The 22,421-nt window shown below is 38.4% G+C and overlaps 1 protein-coding gene across 1 annotated transcript; it reads right to left on the bottom strand.

Annotated features, from left to right (window-relative positions):
- Positions 1-6,819: 6,819 nt before the first annotated feature.
- Positions 6,820-21,421, bottom strand: LOC110777487 (uncharacterized). The gene is made up of 3 exons (XM_056831884.1): positions 21,354-21,421; positions 18,516-20,619; positions 6,820-7,956 (listed from the first exon to the last, which is right to left on the bottom strand). The coding sequence occupies exons 1-3, from the start codon at positions 21,419-21,421 to the stop codon at positions 6,820-6,822; spliced, it is 3,309 nt and encodes a 1,102-aa protein (XP_056687862.1).
- Positions 21,422-22,421: the final 1,000 nt, after the last annotated feature.

Below are 22,421 nucleotides of genomic sequence, written 5' to 3'. Positions count from 1 at the left end.
AGGAGAAAGGACACGTGTCCTCCTCCCATTCCCCAGCCAATCATGTAAGGGGAATATTAGGTCATTCCCCCAAAAACCTAGTACTATAAATATTCCCACTTCCCTAGAAAAAAGGGTCACAATCAATACATTCGAGAGCAATTACTGCTCTGCCTTCTCTCTACTTTCTCTCTCTATAAAAATACAATCTTGTTTAATCTGTAAAAGTTACCAAGAAACCTCCCAGGTATCTCACCGGAAAAACCCCACAACAATATCGATCAATAAAAACGAAACATAACTTAATTTTTAAGATGGTACAATAACATACACGATTATACGTACGGACATAAACGTAAACGTACACATACACATACACATACACTGATACCCATTACTAGTAGTAGAAGTAGAAGCAGTACATCTCCCTACTACATATACGTGAGGAATAAGGAGGGCAGCTTCATTTATTCAATTCACAGATATATTAATTATATTGGAGGATCGAAATAGACGTCAGATCGCCGAATATCATCGGTCTATTAAGTACGCGAAACAAAGGGAAGGCTTATACATTTGAATGAGTATGAAATACTTGGAGGAAAACCGCTAAATTCAGGGACAGGAGTGCAGTGATAGGGAGAACAACACCCATCGACATATGGTACGCATGAATCGTCCTTATTATGACAAGTGAGAGCATTGCTATGAATAATCTCTTCAAGCATAATGCTTGAGAGGAGGGGGTCAGGGAATTGGTGGTGGACAGCCGGCTCGACACCCATGGTGAGTTGTGGTTTTGTAGCAACCACCATTAAGGTTACCAAAACTACCAAACTCACTGCGCTCTTCATCTCCATTTTTAATTTTTTGCACTTTCTTGAATTTTTTTTTTTTTGTTGTTGATTTGAGTTGTATGTGTTTGATGATATATGAGAAAACTAAAAGATCCTTTTATAGCCTCATGTATGCTATGTACGGCCTAGCTAATTCAATTCGTCATATGTTGTTGTTTATGGTAGTTATGTTGTTGCTTTCAAGCTTTAATCGTTAGTACTACTAGCTATTACTGCCTTCGCTTCAAAATAATCTTTATACTTTTTGTCTTAGTTTGTTTCAAAATGTTATTTATATTTTGTTGTATTCTATTTTTTGACATTAAAATTTATTATCTTACCTCTCTTACCCTGAGGAAGTCATTTCGGCATTCTGTGATGTGTTTCAAAACACATCACATGGGCATTTCTGTAAATAAATTGAATTTCAATGGTACATGTTTTAATCGTAATGCTACATGTTTTAATCGTAATGGTACATGTTTTTATCGTAATGGTACTCCGTTTAACGAAATGGTACTTTCTTTTTAATGAATGGTACACAAAATGCTCTGTGATGTACATCACAGCATGCCGAAATTCCTCTTACCCCCACAACATTTACAACTTTCTACTCAATTTCTTTTACTTTATTAATTATTTTTTCTTACACCCACCCACTTTTTTACCCATCTACTCCCATTGTCCCTTAATACTCGCACCGTTTTGACTTTTTGCATTATTCACATAATTAACTTTGACCCTATTTTATTTCTAATATATGAAAACAAATGTTAGTATATAACATATTGTTGGCTTCATCTTAATATATATTTTCATAATATTGAAAAAAATTAGGTTTTTATAATATGTAGTTGAAGATATTTGTGGTCAAAAATGTGCATTGGCAAGCGTGTCCAGCCAAAACGGTGCGAGTATTAATGGACGGAGGGAGTATTATATTTTATCCATATTTTATTATATCCACCAACCATATTATACACTTTTTCTATTTTATCTTCATATTTGTACAAATATTAACCGTAAAAATTATTTTAAAACAGAAGTAATAACACATAATAAATTATAGTAAAATCTGACTGCAGGGATGCAATTCAATTCGAGCCCTCCAAGACACAATGAAGGCGAAGACTAATATTGCCCCTATCATCTATGATATCCATGCTGCAGCTGCTAAGTTAGTGTTTGGTTCTGTTTGTTACTTTGTTTAGCTGTCGCAATTTGGATTATACACTCGGGTGCACAATGCTCATGGTGCACCCTGAAGAACATTTGTTGAGTATCTAAATAATATGAAAAATGATTTCAATGTACATATACAAATGAAATATTTGCAATATATGTACTATGGATTTGAACTATATGTTCATTTAGTATATGTTCTATGATATGAATGATATGTTCTTTTAAAAATAGGGTGCACGGTGAGCATTGTGCACCCGGGTGTATAAACCATACTTCCTCCATTTTTTAATAATTGCACCATCTTGGTTTTAGCACTATTCACATATTCTTATATAGTTAATTTTGTGATTTATATGCAAGGAAAAATATATTCATGTGGGATCTTATTAGATTCGTCTCGAAATATATTTTCAAATTATCAAAATTTTATAATTTTTCAAAATATATAATGAGAGATATTAGTGGTTAAAATAGTGCATTGGCAAGTGTGAAATCCCAGATGGTGCAATTAAAAAAAAATGGAGGAAGTATTTTGTTTAGCTGTCAAAAAAAATATATATATTAATTAAAGTAACCAATTATGCTTAATTATATCTATCTAACCCAAAACTTGATCCAACTTGACCCGAAAACATAATTTTTAGTTAAGTTTGTGAGCTGTGACCAAACTCAATTTTACTCGAATCGATCTTCCACAGGACCACAACATAGAAATTTCGATCAAACACGAGTCCAAATACTGTGACGTTTCTCGATGACGAATAAGCAAGACCGTGATTAAAGGCTAATAGTGGCATTTAATGACCTTTAATATAATTATGATCTTGCTTATTCGTCAATATTAACACATGTAAGTATTCCGTGTCAATAAAGGATGAGAGAGAGTGTGTTACTCACTTTATAAGGCCAGTTAAGGGGTTACTCCTAGACCTGTTAAAAATCGACCCGACCTGAAAATTGACCCAAATCCGACCCGAAAATAATGTGTCTTGAACAGGATTTTGTGGCCCGTACCTCGATTTTATCCGTACCCGAACAATCCGAAAAGTAATGGGTTAAAACCCGACCGAACTCGTTTCTAATATGACCGATTGAAAATCATTAAATTCAAAGTAATAAATGAGATTATGAGGAATTTTAAGCATATGTTGTTACAATTGTTGGGTGTAATATGATTTTAATTTGAATTATACGTCATTTTATGGTTAAATTTGACTAAAATATAAACTTGTATAGAAAAATTTGTGAACGTGTGACTAAATTTTATATTTTGTTACCTAATTAAGGAAAATATAGTACGCGTTTTAAAATTTCTCAACCCGTCGGGTCGACTCGAACCCGAAAGTTCTGGGTCTTGAACAAGCATTTGTAAACCCGAACCCGAAAATGATCGACCCGAATTAACCGGAACCCGAAAATAATTTTTTTGAACCCGACCCGACCGACCCGTTTGACAGGTGTAGTTAATCCCCTTATGACCTTATTGTAATATGGTTTTAAGGTGAACCTCTTACAAATCTTGTAATTTACGCACGGTTAGTTAGTATGCTTAGTAACAATTGAGGTTGGCATGAGTGGTTAAGAGTCTCTTGCTTCTTAACCAAGGTCTCGGGTTCGAGTCTTGGGAATGGAAAAAACCTCAACTGGTAGCTAGGGATGCTATCAATCGAGGTACCCATGCAAACTTTCGCGGAAGATTATTCCACTCATCGAAAACGATGGAAACTCCTCATAGAAAAAAAAAAGTATGCTTAGTCTTCGTTTTATTTTTAAACTAGCTAGTCTGTGCCAGTGCTATTGCACCGGTACGTATAAAAAGTATTAAAAAATATAAATCTCTTACTGACGATGTTAAAAAAAATTATATTTTTTTTTTAGTAAACACGATGTTAACTTTGTGTTATTAAATTTCAATGTGTAAAATATGTAACATTTTCTTATATTTTCCATTGAGTATTATTGATTATTCTTATTTTCAGATATGCCTCCTAATTAATTGTACGTAAAGATGTCGTTGATTTGAGCTTTTTTTACCTTTTCTATTGTTTTAATCGATCAAGTTTCTTTAAATATGCATGAAACATGGAGATTGAAGTTTAAAGATCTCACATTTACAAGCACTCCAAATTAATAATATAGATATATTTCACATTGATTGAGAACATTAAAATTTTCAATTATCTAAAATAAGATCATAGAAGCCAATAGGGCAATAACTTTAACTTAACTTTGCCAATAGATATATTTCACATTGATTGAGAATTATTTCCCCGAAATTAGGAACGTGCTAGCTACATCGAATAAAGGTGAAGGTACATCCAAACAACAATGGTAGTTACGTTGTGTCGTTGTTGCATGCAAACAATAATTGTAGTACGGTCTTACTAGTTACTGCATATGTTTATTTATGGTAGTTACGTTGTTGCTTTCAACGGGGAGGGATGCTGTCAATTGAGGTACCTATACAAATTCTCACAGGAGATTAGTTCATTCGCCGAAAGCGGTGGGAAATCCTCGTAGTAGGACAAAAAAAAAAAACGTTGTTGCTTTCAAGCCTTACTAGTTACTACTATCTTCATTTTAAAATGATCCGTATACATTTCATTTTAGTCCGTTTTATAATTTTATTTGTATTTTTTTGGTTCTATTTTAGATATGTAAATTTACTATCTTACCCCTACTTTCCTACTATACAATATTTACATATTTTCACTCAATTTCTCTTAATTTATTAACTTTTTTTTTCCATTCACCCACCTTTTTACCCATCTACCATATTTTATCAAATTTTATTATGTCCACCCACCTTAGCTTTTTACACACTTCTTCTATTCTGTCTTAATATTTGTGCAAATATTAACCGTAACGAAAATGATAAAGGTCGCAACATGCGACCTTTAAATCATGTCACAATGATGACATAACATGCTTATGTGTCATGATTTAAGTTGGAATCTAGAATATTTAACTTATAAATCCTATTATACATGTTTAAAATAAAGGTAGGAAAATCTTAATATTCTAATTTGTTTCTTTCTTTATATCGATTACCTTATTTACATATTTTCATAGTAAAATTTTTGCATTGATAGTAAAAATATTATGATGACTCATAGCATACGTGGCACCTATATGTACCAATTAAACTCTGACACGTAAGATTGCGACAACTAAATGTTGTCGCAACTAACCGTAAATATCATTTTGAAACAGTGGTAATACTACGTAATAAATTAAGTAACCAATTATCCTTAATTATATCTACCTAACCCAAAACTTGGTCCAACTTAGACCTGAAAAGTAATTATTAGTTAAGTTTGTGAGTTATTTTACTCGAATCGATCTTCCACAAAATAGAAATTTCAATCAAACACAAATTCAAATGCTGTGATGACGAATAAGCAAGACCTAGCCACTATAATCTTTCAATATTGACCATATATTTTCAAAATTCAATCTAAACCAACCATTCAATTGCTTAGAACATTAATTAGATATAAAGATGGAAAAAATAACGATTAATTAAAACAACTCTACTAAGTAATGATTTTTTGTTTATTTTCGCTTTCTTGAATTTTTCTTTTTTGTTTTTGTTTGAATTGTATGTGTTTGATGATATATGAAAAAGAGGATCCTTTTAGAGCAACTCCAATAGTAAGTTACAAGGTGTTCTGATTAAGTTTGCCACATCAAATTTTTAGCTGCAAATAATTTGAGTTACAAATTTTTACATTGGTGGAATACAATAATTTGTAGCCCCTATAATATTTAATTTTAAAAAAATTATTTATTTGAGCTACCTGTCTAAAATAGCTACAAGGTTTTAACAACTTTTTATTTCATTGTTGTACCGATGGTGGGCTACATGCTCTCATGCTCATTTTTTTTGTGAGCATGTTACTTTTGTAACCATTGGAGTTGCTCTTCTAGCCTCATGCATACAACTTACCGGCCTAGCTAATTCAATTCGGCATATATTTACTTATGGTAGTTACGTTGTTCCTTCCAATCCTTAATTGTTAATACTATTAGCTACTACTACCTCCGTTTCAAAATGATCTTTATAATTTCCGTTTTAGTCTGTTTCACAATTTTATTTATATTTTGCTTTATTCTATTTTGGACATATAAATTTACTATCTTACTCCTTTTTCCCCACAACATTTACAACTTTCCACTCAATTTCTCTTACTTTATTAATTATTTTTCTTACACTTACCCATCTTATTACCCACCTACCATATTTTATTATATCCACCTACCTTTTTATACACTTCTTCTATTTTGTCTTAGTATTTGTGCAAATATTAATCGTAAAGATTATTTAAAAACGGAGGTAATACTACGTAATAAATTATGTAACCAATTATGCTTAATTAATCTACCTAACCCAAAAGTCCAAAACTTGATCCAACTTGACTAGAAAAATAACTGTTAGTTAAGTTTGTGAGTTGTGAGTTATTTTACTTGAGTCGATCTTCCACAACAAAGAAATATCGATCAAAAACTTGCACAAGTTCAAATACGGTGATGACGAATAAGCAAGACCTTGATTAAAGGCTAATAGTAGTAGCCACCTTAATCTTTCATTCATGACGATATATTTTTAAAATTAAGTCCAAACCATCCGTTCAATTGTTTTGAACTTTAATTAGATATAAAGATGGAAAAAAGAACGATTAATTAAAACAACTCTACTAAAAAAATGATTTTTATTTATTTGCACTTTCTTAATTTATTTATTTTTGTTTTTTTTTTTTTTTTTTGACAAAGAGGACTAGAAAAGTAGAAACAAACAAAAGGGAAAACAAAAGAAAAACTAAAACCGATAACTAAGAAGCTTCCTTTCCCTGGCGGAAGTGGCCAGGTCATGAGCCGAAGCAATTAAACGACGAGAGACCTTGCGAATACTAACTTTAGATAATAAACGAAGCAGCTCCCGAATCTCCTGAACCATCCAAGAGACCGCCACCGGAGCGATGTCATCCCTGGATAACAGACAGACTAGAACCGCACAATCTGAGCACAACATTAGCCTCGAAAAACCCTTATGAAGAGCCATTTTGATCGCCCCTAAGCAAGCAGAAAGCTCAGCCTGCAGAGCAGACCCCAGAATACAAGCCTGAGCCCCACCCCCAATACACAGAAGGGACGAAGGATCTTGAATAATCCAGCCAATCCCAGCATTATTTGAAGAAGCATCCCAAGCCCCATCAAACAGAATGCAAACATCAAAACCCATATCCTGCACAGAGATCAGAGAAGAACTCCAAGCTGGAGACTTCAGGGGAATAAGATCCTTTCTCAAGTGCGGAGAGAGAATCGGACGACGGAGCAACTGAGCCGCCATACACCTAGACTCCCAACCCTGAACCATAACTGAAAGGGCCCCAGGATCCCACACCGCATTACGGAACCGAATCCCATTACAAATACCCCAAATACTCCAAAGGATAGAGCCAAGAAGGTCAAGAAGCGCATTATGTAATGGAGAAGACAGAATATTGCACACAAAGCAAACACACCAGTCAACAAACAAACCAGCGGAATGAGTCGGGCAGAAAGTCCTAAGAGGACCAGAAGTCCACACATGAGCAATCACAGGGCAGTCCCTGAATAAGTGAGAAGAAGTTTCTGGATCGAGGTGGCAGAAAGAGCAAGACGGATCGATCGACATGCCTCGCTGATGAAGAGTAGCTGCCAACGGAAGCCCCTGTCGCACCAATTTCCAAATAAAAACCTTAAAACGAGGAAGAATATGCAAACCCCATAAGTGCTTCCACCAATCCGCAAAAGGACTAGAAGCCGGAGAAGCAACATTATGATTATTACGCAATAACATAGCATAAGCAGAGCGAACCGAGAACACACCATCAAGAGAGAAATTCCAAAAGACAAAATCATCCATAGGAGCTGATGGGCGCTCCAAGGCTAGAATTTGGATCGAAATGTCATCCTGAAAGAGAGAACGAACTAACGAAACATCCCACGCGTAAGAACGCCGATTAAGCAAAGAAGAAACATGAGTTGGATTTGTTAGGTTATGATACATATGACATTACATAGATCATGCGGAAACAACCATTAACCCAGGACAACATATTATTTACACATAATCATATAGCATAATTTAGATGCATACTCTTTGTTGCGTGCCCTCCCTAGCTGCGCCCGAACCGAACAAGAACAAGTCTTTTAGGACTCCAAGTGTCGTCCCTCCGTAGATAGTCCACAGCACGTCCGGATCCGCCTTAAGATTGACCAACTAGAATCGCCCTTAAGGTACTAGAAAATTTCGGCACTTTATGAGCAAGATGTGTGTTTTAATTTTCTCTCAAAAACTCACTTTTTGAATACTTTGAAACTTGTGTATAAATTATGACCCCTAGGCCTTTATTTATAGAGTTATGGAAAAGGAATCGTAATCCTAGTAGGATACGAATTAATTGAAATTAGAATCCTACATGAATTCTATTTAATTAATTTATCCAATTAGGAATAGAAATTTAATCATACACTGACTCTTGTAGATTCAGGAATCACGCATGAGCACAAACTCACACACACACGGCAGCCACAAGGGCTGCCCATGCGCGTGCGAGCAGCAGCCCCGCGCAGCACGGCCCACGCATCCGTGGCCCTTGGCGCGCGCTGGGCCTGCCTTGCGGTAGGCCTGGGCGCTGCCTTGGCTGGGCTTGTGGCGCGCATGCTTGCTGGGCGATGGCCCCAGCTTCGTGCTGGGCCTTCGTCCGGCAAGCCTCGTCCGATGCTAATTCGTACGATACGCTTCCGTTTAAATTTCCATTTCCGGAATCTATTTCCGATACGAACAATATTTAATATTTCCGATTCCGGAATTAATTTCCGTTTCGAACAAATATTTAATATTTCCGTTTCCGGAATTATTTTCCGATTCCGGTAATATTTCCGATTCTGACAATATTTCCGTTTCCGGCAATATTTCCGATTCTGGTAATATTTCCATTTCCAATAATATTTTCCGATACGTACCATGTTTCCGTTTCCGGCAACATCTACGACTTGGATAATATTCATATTTCCGATACGATCCATATTTCCGTTTCCGGCAATATCATCGTTTCCGGAGTATTCATTTCTTGCCTGTGACGATCTTAGCTCCCACTGAAACCAAGATCCGTCGGTTCCGAATATTCATAGATGGAGTATTTAATGCCATTAAATACTTGATCCGTTTACGTACTATTTGTGTGACCCTACGGGTTCAGTCAAGAGTAAGCTGTGGATTAATATCATTAATTCCACTTGAACTGAAGCGGCCTCTAGCTAGGCATTCAGCTCACTTGATCTCACTGAATTATTAACTTGTTAATTAATACTGAACCGCATTTATTAGACTTAACATAGAATGCATACTTGGACCAAGGGCATTATTTCCTTCAGTCTCCCACTTGTCCTTAGGGACAAGTGTGCATTTCCTAATTCCTTTGTCGCTCGATGCTTGCTCTTGAACATAAGGTAAGAGTTGTCATCCTTATTATGTCCAGAGGTGTTCCTCGGTTTCAGAGTTCAACTGATCAAATAAACAGATAATCATAGCCTATGATTCATCCGAGCACGGCCATGCATTTCACAGTTTCTAGCTCTCCGAGTGGCCTTGTACAACTTTTAAGCATCTCTTCCCGATTTATGGGAGGACAATCCCAATCTTGCGATCTTGAGATTAGACTTCGTTTGATAGGTGATTACCTGAGCGTTGCCTTTATAGCCTCCTTTTACGGTGCGACGGTTGGTCAACGTCAAAGCAACCAGTTCTCAAACAAGTAATCTCAAATCACTCAGGTATTGAGGATTTAGTGTCTAATAATTTAATGAAATTTACTCATGACAGATTTTCATCTCTTACAGTAAAGTTTCATAGGTCTTGTCCGATACTAGTCTTCCCAAAGTAAGTATCTATGCAAATGATTATGACATTGCCATGTCCACATAGTTCAAGAAACAGAACTACTAGTCATCTTGCATTCTAATCGTCTAACGTTTTCTATGCGTCCAATTTTATAGAAAACTCCGATTAGGGACCATTTTCAACCTTTGACATTCAAGTTCACTTGATAGACATTTCTTAGTCACAGGACTGGTCCTGACAGTCTATCTTGAATATATCGTCAAGTTGAAGGGACTCATCATTTAATAAACCACAAATTAAATGGAAAAATGAATTTCTTTCATTTATTGTGAATGATTAACCAATAATGTTTTACAAAGATTTAAACTCTAAAACTTTAAAACATTAAACAGAGACATCAAAGCCATTCTCCAATATGCTTGATTCCCATAGCTGCAGTGTGCGAGTTGTGCTTCGCTTGCGGCAGAGGTTTAGTTAATGGATCTGATATGTTGTCATCAGTTCCAATTTTGCTTATCTCGACTTCTTTTCTTTCAACGAACTCTCGTAGAAGGTGAAATCTACGAAGTACATGCTTGACTCTCTGGTGGTGTCTAGGCTCTTTTGCCTGTGCAATAGCTCCGTTATTATCACAATACAGGGCTATTGGTCCTTTAATGGAGGGGACTACACCAAGTTCTCCTATGAACTTCCTTAGCCATATAGCTTCCTTTGCTGCTTCATGTGCAGCAATGTACTCCGCTTCAGTTGTAGAATCCGCAATGGTGCTTTGCTTAGCACTTTTCCAGCTTACTGCTCCTCCGTTGAGGCAGAAGACAAACCCAGACTGTGATCTGAAATCATCTTTGTCGGTTTGGAAACTTGCGTCCGTATAGCCTTTAACAATTAATTCATCATCTCCACCATAGACCAGGAAGTCATCTTTGTGCCTTTTCAGGTACTTCAGAATGTTCTTGGCAGCAGTCCAATGCGCCTCTCCTGGGTCTGACTGGTATCTGCTCGTAGCACTGAGTGCGTACGCAACATCCGGGCGTGTACATATCATAGCATACATTATTGAACCAATCAATGATGCATATGGAATCCCATTCATTCGTCTACGCTCATCAAGTGTTTTTGGGCACTGAGTCTTGCTTAGAGTCATTCCATGAGACATGGGTAGGTAGCCTCGCTTGGAGTCCGCCATCTTGAACCTATCAAGCACCTTATTGATATAAGTGCTTTGACTAAGTCCAATCATCTTTTTAGATCTATCCCTGTAAATCTTGATGCCCAATATGTACTGTGCTTCTCCTAGATCCTTCATCGAAAAACATTTCCCAAGCCAAATCTTGACAGAGTTCAACATAGGAATGTCATTTCCGATAAGCAATATGTCGTCGACATATAATACTAGGAAAGCAATTTTGCTCCCACTGACCTTCTTGTATACACAAGATTCGTCCGCGTTCTTGATGAAACCAAAGTCACTGACTGCTTCATCAAAACGTATATTCCAGCTCCTGGATGCCTGCTTCAATCCGTAGATTGACTTCTTTAGCTTGCATACCTTTTTAGCATTCTTTGGATCCTCAAAACCTTCAGGCTGTGTCATAAACACAGTTTCTGTTAAAACGCCGTTTAAGAAAGCAGTTTTGACATCCATCTGCCATATTTCGTAATCGTAATATGCAGCGATTGCTAACATTATTCGAATAGACTTTAGCATTGCAACTGGTGAAAAGGTTTCATCGTAATCCACACCGTGGACTTGCCTGTAACCTTTTGCAACCAATCTAGCTTTGAAAACTTCAAGTTTCCCATCCTTGTCCTTTTTCAGTTTGAAAACCCATTTGCTTCCAATGGCTTGGTAGCCATCTGGCAAATCGACCAAATCCCATACTTGGTTTTCAGACATGGAGTCTAATTCAGATTGCATGGCTTCTTGCCATTGCTTGGAGCTAGGGCTCGTCATAGCTTGCTTGTAAGTCGCAGGTTCATCACTTTCAAGTAATAGAACGTCATAGCTCTCGTTCGTCAAAATACCTAAGTACCTTTCCGGTTGAGATCTATATCTTTGCGATCTACGCGGGGTAACATTTCTAGATTGACCATGATTCTCACCAGATTCTTCTAAAGATCTCTGAGTTTCATCCTGAATGTCATCTTGAGCATTCTCTAGAGTTTGTTGTTCGACTCGAATTTCTTCGAGGTCTACTTTTCTCCCACTTGTCATTTTGGAAATGTGATCTTTCTCCAAAAAGACACCATCTCGAGCAACAAACACTTTGTTCTCAGATGTATTGTAGAAGTAATACCCCTTTGTTTCCTTTGGATAGCCCACAAGGATACATTTGTCAGATTTTGGATGAAGTTTGTCTGAAATTAATCGTTTGACGTATACTTCACATCCCCAAATCTTAAGAAAAGACACATTTGGAGGCCTTTTAAACCATAATTCGTATGGAGTCTTTTCGACAGCTTTAGACGGAGCTCTATTTATAGTGAGTGCAGCTGTATTTAGTGCATGTCCCCAAAATTCTAATGGAAGTTCGGCCTGACCCATCATTGACCTGACCATGTCTAGCAAGGTTCTGTTCCTCCGTTCTGACACACCGTTCCATTGTGGTGTTCCAGGAGGAGTCAATTCTGATAGAATTCCACATTCTTTCAGATGGTCATCAAATTCATAGCTCAGATATTCACCGCCTCTATCAGACCGCAGTGCCTTGATCTTCTTGCCTAATTGATTCTCTACTTCACTCTGAAATTCCTTGAATTTGTCAAAGGATTCAGACTTATGCTTCATTAGGTAGACATAACCATACCTACTGAAGTCATCAGTGAAAGTGATAAAGTAGCTGAAACCACCTCTAGCATTTGTACTCATTGGTCCACATACATCTGTATGGATTAAACCCAATAGTTCATTTGCTCTTTCTCCAACTTTAGAGAAAGGTTGCTTAGTCATTTTGCCAAGTAAACATGATTCGCATTTACCATAATCTTCTAAGTCAAATGGTTCTAGAATTCCTTCTCTTTGAAGTCTTTCTAAGCGTTTCAAGTTTATATGGCCTAATCGACAATGCCACAGATAGGTGAGATCTGAATCATCCTTTTTGGCCTTTTTGGTATTTATGTTATATACTTGTTTGTCGTGATCTAATAAATAAAGTCCATTGACTAATCTAGCAGATCCATAAAACATCTCTTTAAAATAAAACGAACAACTATTGTCTTTTATTATAAAGGAAAATCCCTTAGCATCTAAGCAAGAAACTGAAATGATGTTTTTAGTAAGACTTGGAACATGGAAACATTCTTCCAGTTCCAAAATTAGCCCGGAGGGCAACGACAAATAGTAAGTTCCTACAGCTAATGCAGCAATCCGTGCTCCATTTCCCACTCGTAGGTCGACTTCACCCTTGCTTAACTTTCTACTTCTTCTTAGTCCCTGTGGATTGGAACATAAGTGTGAGCCACAACCTGTATCTAATACCCAAGAAGTTGAATTAGCAAGTATACAGTCTATAACGAAAATACCTGAAGATGGAACGACTGTTCCGTTCTTCTGATCTTCCTTTAGCTTCAAGCAATCTCTCTTCCAATGCCCCTTCTTCTTGCAGTAGAAGCATTCGGATTCAGAAGTGGGTTGACTGACCTTCCTCTTTGCAGATTTGGCGCCAGTTTGCTTAGTTGGGCTGGCCTTGTTGCCACCTTTCTTAGCATTCCTCTTCTTTCCAGATTTCTTGAACTTGCCCCCACGCACCATAAGCACATCCTGCTTATCACTTTTGAGCGTCTTTTCAGCGGTCTTTAGCATACCGTGAAGCTCAGTGAGCGTTTTGTCCAGACTATTCATACTGTAGTTCAGTTTGAACTGATCATACCCGCTATGAAGAGAATGGAGGATGGTGTCTATAGCCATTTCCTGAGAAAATTGCTGATCCAGCCGACTCATATTCTCAATGAGTCCAATCATTTTGAGAACATGTGGACTTACGGGCTCGCCTTTCTTAAGCTTGGTCTCAAGAATTTGCCTATGAGTCTCGAATCTTTCGACTCGAGCCAGATCTTGGAACATGTTCTTCAACTCACTGATGATTGTGAAAGCATCTGAGTTGATGAACGTTTTCTGCAGATCCGCACTCATGGTGGCGAGCATTAGACATTTCACATCCTTGTTGGCATCAATCCAACGATTGAGGGCTGCCTGAGTGACCCCGTCGCCTGGAGCTTCGGGCATCGCCTCATCTAGGACATACTCCTTTTCTTCCTGCATAAGAACTATTTGCAAGTTCCTTTGCCAGTCAAGGAAGTTTTTCCCGTTCAACTTCTCCTTTTCGAGAATTGATCGAATGTTGAATGAATTGTTGTTTGCCATATTAAAAACTACAATTGAAAAGAATAAACAAATAAATAACCATTCACAGTTTCTCTTAATAAACTTAAATTCTAGCATACATGCATAATTCAATGTTTATTAAGCATTTTATTCAAGTTATGTGTTCCGGCAGGTGTGAATAAAATGATTCCAAGATCCTAAAATCATTGAAGAACTAAGCACAGTTTGTCGACTTAATCCTAGAACATCTTAGGTAAGCAAAAGCCTTTTGCTAATAGTCTAGAAACTATTCTTGGTTGATAGGTACGTCTAAGAACTTATTAGGTAAACCTATCGAATTTGCCACGACATAAAAGGACTCCTTACTTATATCGTTGAGTTTCACCAAAACTAACATGTACTCACAATTATTTGTGTACCTTGCCCCTTTAGGACCAATAAGTAACACCTCGCTGAGCGAAAACTATTACTAGATTGATGTAAAGGATATCCAAGCAAGTGTATATTTTGGCATGGCACCTTTTAACTCAATTTTTAAGTTTGGAACTTAAGGCTCTTACTATGTTGGTTAGATTTTAAGTGAACTAAAATCCTTAATCATGCAACATAATCAAGCTTTTGATCTCATGCATTTTAAGACATATTTAAAACAGTAAATAACTTAAAACATGCATAAGATATTTGTGATCTAGTATGGCCCGACTTCATCTTGAAGCTTTGACTTCAAAGTCCGTCTTGAAAATCTCCGTGGGAGGCACCATTTTCTTCAAATAGGATAAGCTATAACTAATTACAACTATTTGATGGTACGCAGACCATATTTGAATTGAAAAATAACTTTGGTGCTTTAGACCAATTACATTCAAATTAATGGTACGCAGACCATATTTTCTATCCTATTTGGGCCATACTAGTCACTTCATAACCTGCAAAACAGTACATATACAATATATACCATTCACCCATTCATTATCATGAATGGCCCACATAGCTGGTTAGTAAAACACATTATGCATCACGTAAACATTTGCAGCAATTAATCAAGGGCACCAATAATCTACCAATTATTCAGTCCTTATTAATTCTAATCAAGTTGTTTTAACCTTAAGGATTTGTAGACCTAATCAAGAGTTTATGACTAAAAAGCGCTCCCACTTAAACCAATAAATTCATATGCTTTACTAATTTTAAACATAAAATTGTATTTCTAGTCTAACCGGAAACATACAAATTTAATTAAAATTTAAAGCTCATATAAATTTATAATTGAATCCAAAAATTTAATTTGATTTCAGTCGTATTTAAATTAATTCATGATTTTAATTTTAGTAAAATAATTAGAATAAATTCCATTTATTATAATTATAATATTCAAAATTAAAATCCAAAAATTAATTCAAATTATTAATTTTAAAATTAATTAAAATTACGTGAACTGAAATTTTCAAATTAAACATTCAAAACGATCTAATCGTAACGCAAACACCCTACGCGTTGCACGCCCATGGGCCGTACGCACACAGCCATTGCTGGCCATGTGCGCGCACCCCATGCGCTCGTCGCATAGCTGCTGCTGTCCTATCGCAAGCCTCCGCACAGCGCCCCATCGCACGCGAGCTATCGCTCGCAGTGCGCGCGCGCGAGATCGCTCGCTGGGCGCGCGACATCGCTCGCTGGGCGGGCGACATCGCGCGCTGTGCGCGCGAGCCATCGCTCGTTGGGGCGCGACATCGCTCGCTGGGCGGGCGACATCGCGCGCTGTGCGCGCGAGTAGTGCTGGGCGCAGCGCTCGTGGCACGCGAGCTTGCGCTCGCTGCGCGCGAGGCTGCGCGCACTTGTGCGAGGCAGCGCGCGTTGTGGCGCAGCTCGCTTGCTGCCCACACGCGACTGCCTTGGCTCGCCCCTCGCCCATGCCCATTCGTTCATTGCTCGTGGCACACGACACAAGGCAGGGCTGCTGCCTTGTGCTCGTGCACTACGCCCTTGCTCATTGCATTCGTGCCGCACGGGCGACGAGCTCCCTTGCTCGTCGTCGCATGCCCGCATTATATAACACTCCTTAAGGGTAACACGAAGCGTCCATTGCTTCGTGCGTGCAAGTTATATGAACGAATCGCATAAAAATTTAAAATTTATATTTAAAATTAATGACAAATTAATAAATATTATTAATTTCATAATTTTAGGGCGAAAAATCGAAAATTTATTATCCAATTGATTTCCGATTGTTATGGATTCAAGTCTAGGTCATAAAAATTTAAAATTTATCGTAAATTTACAATTTTTATGGTGGTTTTTAATCATAGGTTTCTAATTAAATTACAATTAATTATGAAAATCAAATTAATTCTAAATTATTCTAATTTTCAACAAATTAATCATAATTACAAATTAGATTGCATAATTAACAAGACTAGGCATTCAAACTTGTTAAACATATGCAGTAGGTCAATCAAAAATTCAAGATTTATCAACAAGAATCGCAAATATTTAATTTAACATCTTAAATTTACGAAATTTTGCATTCGAAAAACTAAAACCTTCGAAAAGTCATAGTTAGGCTTCGAATTTGAGAATTCTGGGTTCGGCAGAAAAATACTATTTTTGTCAAAATTTTAGAATGCCTTTTACATGCGGAATTGACACAAAAATCACTCAATTCGGATGAGTAATGAAGAAACTGCCGAAAAACTGCGTACGTATAATTAAATAAACGCAATTTGCAATTAATTAACAATTACGAAAATTAATCACCCCTTTTAATTCTTGCAAATTTGTAATATTTAACCATGTTCATGCAATTTAGATTATGAAAATAATAAGGGGCTCGTGATACCACTGTTAGGTTATGATACATATGACATTACATAGATCATGCGGAAACAACCATTAACCCAGGACAACATATTATTTACACATAATCATATAGCATAATTTAGATGCATACTCTTTGTTGCGTGCCCTCCCTAGCTGCGCCCGAACCGAACAAGAACAAGTCTTTTAGGACTCCAAGTGTCGTCCCTCCGTAGATAGTCCACAGCACGTCCGGATCCGCCTTAAGATTGACCAACTAGAATCGCCCTTAAGGTACTAGAAAATTTCGGCACTTTATGAGCAAGATGTGTGTTTTAATTTTCTCTCAAAAACTCACTTTTTGAATACTTTGAAACTTGTGTATAAATTATGACCCCTAGGCCTTTATTTATAGAGTTATGGAAAAGGAATCGTAATCCTAGTAGGATACGAATTAATTGAAATTAGAATCCTACATGAATTCTATTTAATTAATTTATCCAATTAGGAATAGAAATTTAATCATACACTGACTCTTGTAGATCCAGGAATCACGCATGAGCACAAACTCACACACACACGGCAGCCACAAGGGCTGCCCATGCGCGTGCGAGCAGCAGCCCCGCGCAGCACGGCCCACGCATCCGTGGCCCTTGGCGCGCGCTGGGCCTGCCTTGCGGTAGGCCTGGGCGCTGCCTTGGCTGGGCTTGTGGCGCGCATGCTTGCTGGGCGATGGCCCCAGCTTCGTGCTGGGCCTTCGTCCGGCAAGCCTCGTCCGATGCTAATTCGTACGATACGCTTCCGTTTAAATTTCCATTTCCGGAATCTATTTCCGATACGAACAATATTTAATATTTCCGATTCCGGAATTAATTTCCGTTTCGAACAAATATTTAATATTTCCGTTTCCGGAATTATTTTCCGATTCCGGTAATATTTCCGATTCTGACAATATTTCCGTTTCCGGCAATATTTCCGATTCTGGTAATATTTCCATTTCCAATAATATTTTCCGATACGTACCATGTTTCCGTTTCCGGCAACATCTACGACTTGGATAATATTCATATTTCCGATACGATCCATATTTCCGTTTCCGGCAATATCATCGTTTCCGGAGTATTCATTTCTTGCCTGTGACGATCTTAGCTCCCACTGAAACCAAGATCCGTCGGTTCCGAATATTCATAGATGGAGTATTTAATGCCATTAAATACTTGATCCGTTTACGTACTATTTGTGTGACCCTACGGGTTCAGTCAAGAGTAAGCTGTGGATTAATATCATTAATTCCACTTGAACTGAAGCGGCCTCTAGCTAGGCATTCAGCTCACTTGATCTCACTGAATTATTAACTTGTTAATTAATACTGAACCGCATTTATTAGACTTAACATAGAATGCATACTTGGACCAAGGGCATTATTTCCTTCAGGATTACCCAACCAATTGGCACTCGGTTTGAACTTAACCAAATCCTTTGAGACCCAAACATCCTCGAGAATACGAACCTTAGTGCCCAACCCCGGCTTCCAAGCTATACCCAATCCTAGCACCTGAAAACCCTGAGCTAAACTCCTGAAACCCCAAGAAGGCCGAGAAACTCTAGGATTACCATTCCGAAGAGACAAGGCAGGATATCTAGCTTTGAACATGCGCGAGACCAAGAGTTGCGGATTATGCACCATCCTCCAAGCTGACTTGGCCAACAAAGCCTGATTAAACATTCTTATATTCCGAATTCCCAAGCCTCCCATACCCTTAGGCAAATGAACCGTTGCAGCCGAAATCAAGGAGATACCCCGAGAAGCCTTAGACGTTCTCCACCAGAACCTCAGACAAAGACGATCAATACGGTCACAAATCGACTGAGGAATCTTAAAAACCGAAAGCACATGAGTAATAGAAGCAATCAAAACTGAATTAATAACCACCAACTTAGCCGCCGAAGACAGGTGCAACGAACCAAAATTAGCTAGACGACGCGCGATCTTATCCACAAGGTCATAGAAAGAAGAACACTTCGACCTTCCTAAATCCACAGGCACCCCCAGATAAGGCCCTAACGAAGCCCTTTGGCCCAGGCGTAACGAAGAAGCTAAGTAATCCCGGTAATCCGATGGAGTGTTCGGACTGAATTTGACGAAAGACTTCTGATAGTTAATAACCTGACCCGAAATGCTGCTGAACCCCGAAAGAAGATCAAGAACATCGTCACACACTTTAGGAGACACCCTAAAGAATAACAGGGAATCATCCGCAAAGAAAAGATGAGAAACAGGTGGGGCACCTCTGGCAATAGAAATACCTTGAATAATCTTTCGGGACTCCGCCTGTCTAAGCAAAGCTGACAAAACCTCCATAAAAAGAACAAAAAGATACGGAGATAAAGGGTCCCCTTGCCGGAGACCACACCGAGGCTGAAAAGACACAGACGGCTCCCCATTCACTAGGACCTGATACGAAACCGAAGTCACACATTGACGGATAATGTTTACCCAGTACGGAGGAAACCCAAACGCTCGGAGAGCTTGAAACAGGAACTCCCACCTTACTCTATCATAAGCCTTGTTCATATCTAGCTTGAGAACTGCGAAAAAACGCCTTTTAGCTTTTGCAGCATTAACATACGATATAAGTTCATGAGCAATCAAACACTCTTCTGACATAAGACGACCTGGAACAAAAGCATTCTGGGTATCCGAGATTAAGGACGGAAGGACCGAACGCAGACGGTGAGTAATGCATTTAGCAATGCATTTATAAATGACATTACACAACCCAATAGGACGGAACTGAGATACGAGATGAGGGCGATCAATCTTCGGAATAAGCACAAGAAAGGAACGATTCCAGTCTTTTAGCATATGACCATGCGCAAAGAAATACTGAACCGCCGACACGACCTGGTCCCCAACAATATTCCAGTGCTTCTTAAAAAAAGCCGACGAAAACCCATCCGGACCAGGAGATTTGGAATCCCCAATGTCAAACATGGCTGAACGAATGTCAGCAGGTAAAAAAGGGACCATTAACACCTCTTTGTCAGACTCGGAAATTCCTGGTAAATGCAGCGAATCCCAATCATAAGTGAGAGGTTCAAAAGGATCATGAACCCGAAAAAGGTCGGAGTAGAAGTCCAAAATTAGACCCCTAAGCCCCTGACCTGAGGAAATCCAACGACCCGAAGAGTCCTGAAGGCTAAGAATACGGTTCTTGCGCTTCCTAGCTTGCACAGAAGCAAACAACAATTTCGAATGGCAATCCCCAAAGGCATCCCACTTAATCTTAGAACGTTGTTTCCAATACATAAATGCGGCCTCTGCTCGAGCCACATATTCATCCCTTGTGTTGATGAATAAGGCAGCTGATGGACCCGGAGCCAGGCCTGAAGCCGCATTAGCAACAACTGAAGCTAACTGCCTCCAGTCAATACCCCAGAAACGCTTATTCTTAACGCACCAGGCCATCAAAAACCTCCGAATCACACATAATTTAGTCGCAACAATAAACATTGGAGAGCCTAAAAACTGATTAGCCCAAGTGGCAGAGATGAAGTCCACCACCTCTTTTGCCTGTAAACACCAATTATCAACCCGATACGGCCTAGAGGATCTAGGTACACAATCAGTACAATAAAATTATAGCTGCATGATCAGATAGCAGAATGGGTTGGTGAACAAGAGCTGCGTCTGGATAACCCTGGAACCAAGTATCAGACGCATAAGCCTTGTCCAATCTTTCATATGAAATAGAATTATCATGCATGAAAAAGATGATCCTTTTATAGCTCATGCATGTAACGTACCGGCCTAGCCAATTCAATTCGGCATATATTTATTTATGGTAGTTGCTTTCAAGCCTTAATTGTTAGTACTACTAGCTACTAACGTTGTAAGAAAATTGATAAATCAACGGATTTTTCGTGAAATACCCCCGAGTTTTGAAGAAATTCACCAAATGTCCCTCGACTTTCCAAAATACATAAAATACCCCTATTTCAATACTTAATGTACCAAGTACCCCTAGTGACGTCATCAACCCTTAATCAACTCAATTAACGCCTAATTGACCCACTAATCCCTAATTAACCAACATTTTTCTTTTTTTCTTTCTCTCCCACCCCTTCCTTCTTCCTTGGCCTTTCCTCCATGGTAGCCTAGCTCACCACCATGACCACCCTTTTTCTCTCTCCTCTCCTCTCCTCTCCTTTCCTCTACTCTACATCACTCCCACCAACCACCACCTCCTCTGCCAATACTCTTATATCTCCTTCCGCCCGACATTACTGTAAACCGACACCACCAAACATATTTCTTCCATCCTTTCTCCACCCCGGAGAAATCTACCCTGTCTGCAAGCAACACCTTATAAACTCCTTTGAAGCTGAAGGCGGCGGCTCCGGTGGAGAACTCATACAAATTGCACACATCAAGCTAGCCCAATCTCCTTGTCGCCCAATACTGAACAAAACCTCCCTAAATAAAACTCCAACACACTAACCCCAAAACTCCAAATATCCCCTACATATCCATCATACATCCCTTGATTCAAATCTGTATTAATCGTCCTTGGGATCATGTATAAAATTGTCCCCACACTCGAATTACATGGATCTATGGTTTGTGCAAGAATCCGACTACCCCCCAAATCAACAATTTTAACTTGTCGGTTAGTATTAATCAGCAGATTGATTTGAAGGTTTTATTAGTCGTGATTCTGGGGTGTAAATATATGAACAAATTGAACAAATTCAAAGATAAAATTAAATTGAAGTTTAAAAAAATCGAAAAATCCTCAATTCAATTAACAAATTAAGCAATGCCTGCCAACAAGAATTATCTCAAATATTCCCTAAAAAAAATTACCACAAAGAAAAGGCCCTCCGTCGCAAGTCAGACTCTCAAAATAAAGAAAGTGAAGGCCGGCATATTGGTGGAGGTGGTCAATCGGGGATCTGGGAAGAGGGCGGAGAAAGGAGGGAAGAAATATTGGTGGCGGTTTGCAGTGGTGTCGGGCGAAAGGAGATATAAGATTGTTGGCAGAGGAGAGGAGAGAGAAAAAGGGTGGCCATGGTAGTGAGCTAGGCTGCCATGGAGGAAAGGCCAGGAAAGGAGGAAAGGGGTGGGAGAAAAGAAAAAAAAAATGTTGGTTAGTTAGGGGTTAATGGGTTAATTAGGTCTTAATTGAGTTGATTAAGGGTTGATGATGTCATTGTAGGGTACTTGGTACATTAAGTATTGAAATAGAGGTACTTTATGTATTATGGAAAGTCGAAGGGCATTTGGTAAATTTCTTCAAAACTCGGGGGTATTTCATGAAAAAACCGATAAATCAATTCCGTATAAACTAGAACAACTACATGGTCGGATCGGATGATATTGTATTTTTTTTTTTTTGACATAGAATAAACTTAC

Source organism: Spinacia oleracea, chromosome 6 (assembly GCF_020520425.1).
Source record: "Spinacia oleracea cultivar Varoflay chromosome 6, BTI_SOV_V1, whole genome shotgun sequence".
NCBI classification, from domain to species: domain Eukaryota; kingdom Viridiplantae; phylum Streptophyta; class Magnoliopsida; order Caryophyllales; family Amaranthaceae; genus Spinacia; species Spinacia oleracea.
The sequence above is the reverse complement of the archived record's forward strand: the minus strand, read 5'-3'. Positions and strand labels throughout refer to the sequence as shown.

Bases quoted from the DNA above. Each gene is read 5' to 3' on its own strand.
- LOC110777487 (XM_056831884.1), bottom strand. From the start codon at position 21,421: ATGAGTTCTCCACCGGAGCCGCCGCCTTCAGCTTCAAAGGAGTTTATA. The intron at 20,620-21,353 runs GTAGATTTCTCC...TTGTGTACCTAG, and splicing joins AGGTGTTGCTTGCAGACAGG to ATCCTCTAGGCCGTATCGGG. The intron at 7,957-18,515 runs GTTCGTATTCTC...TCTCTCTTTCAG, and splicing joins AGCCGGGGTTGGGCACTAAG to GATGACATTTCGATCCAAAT.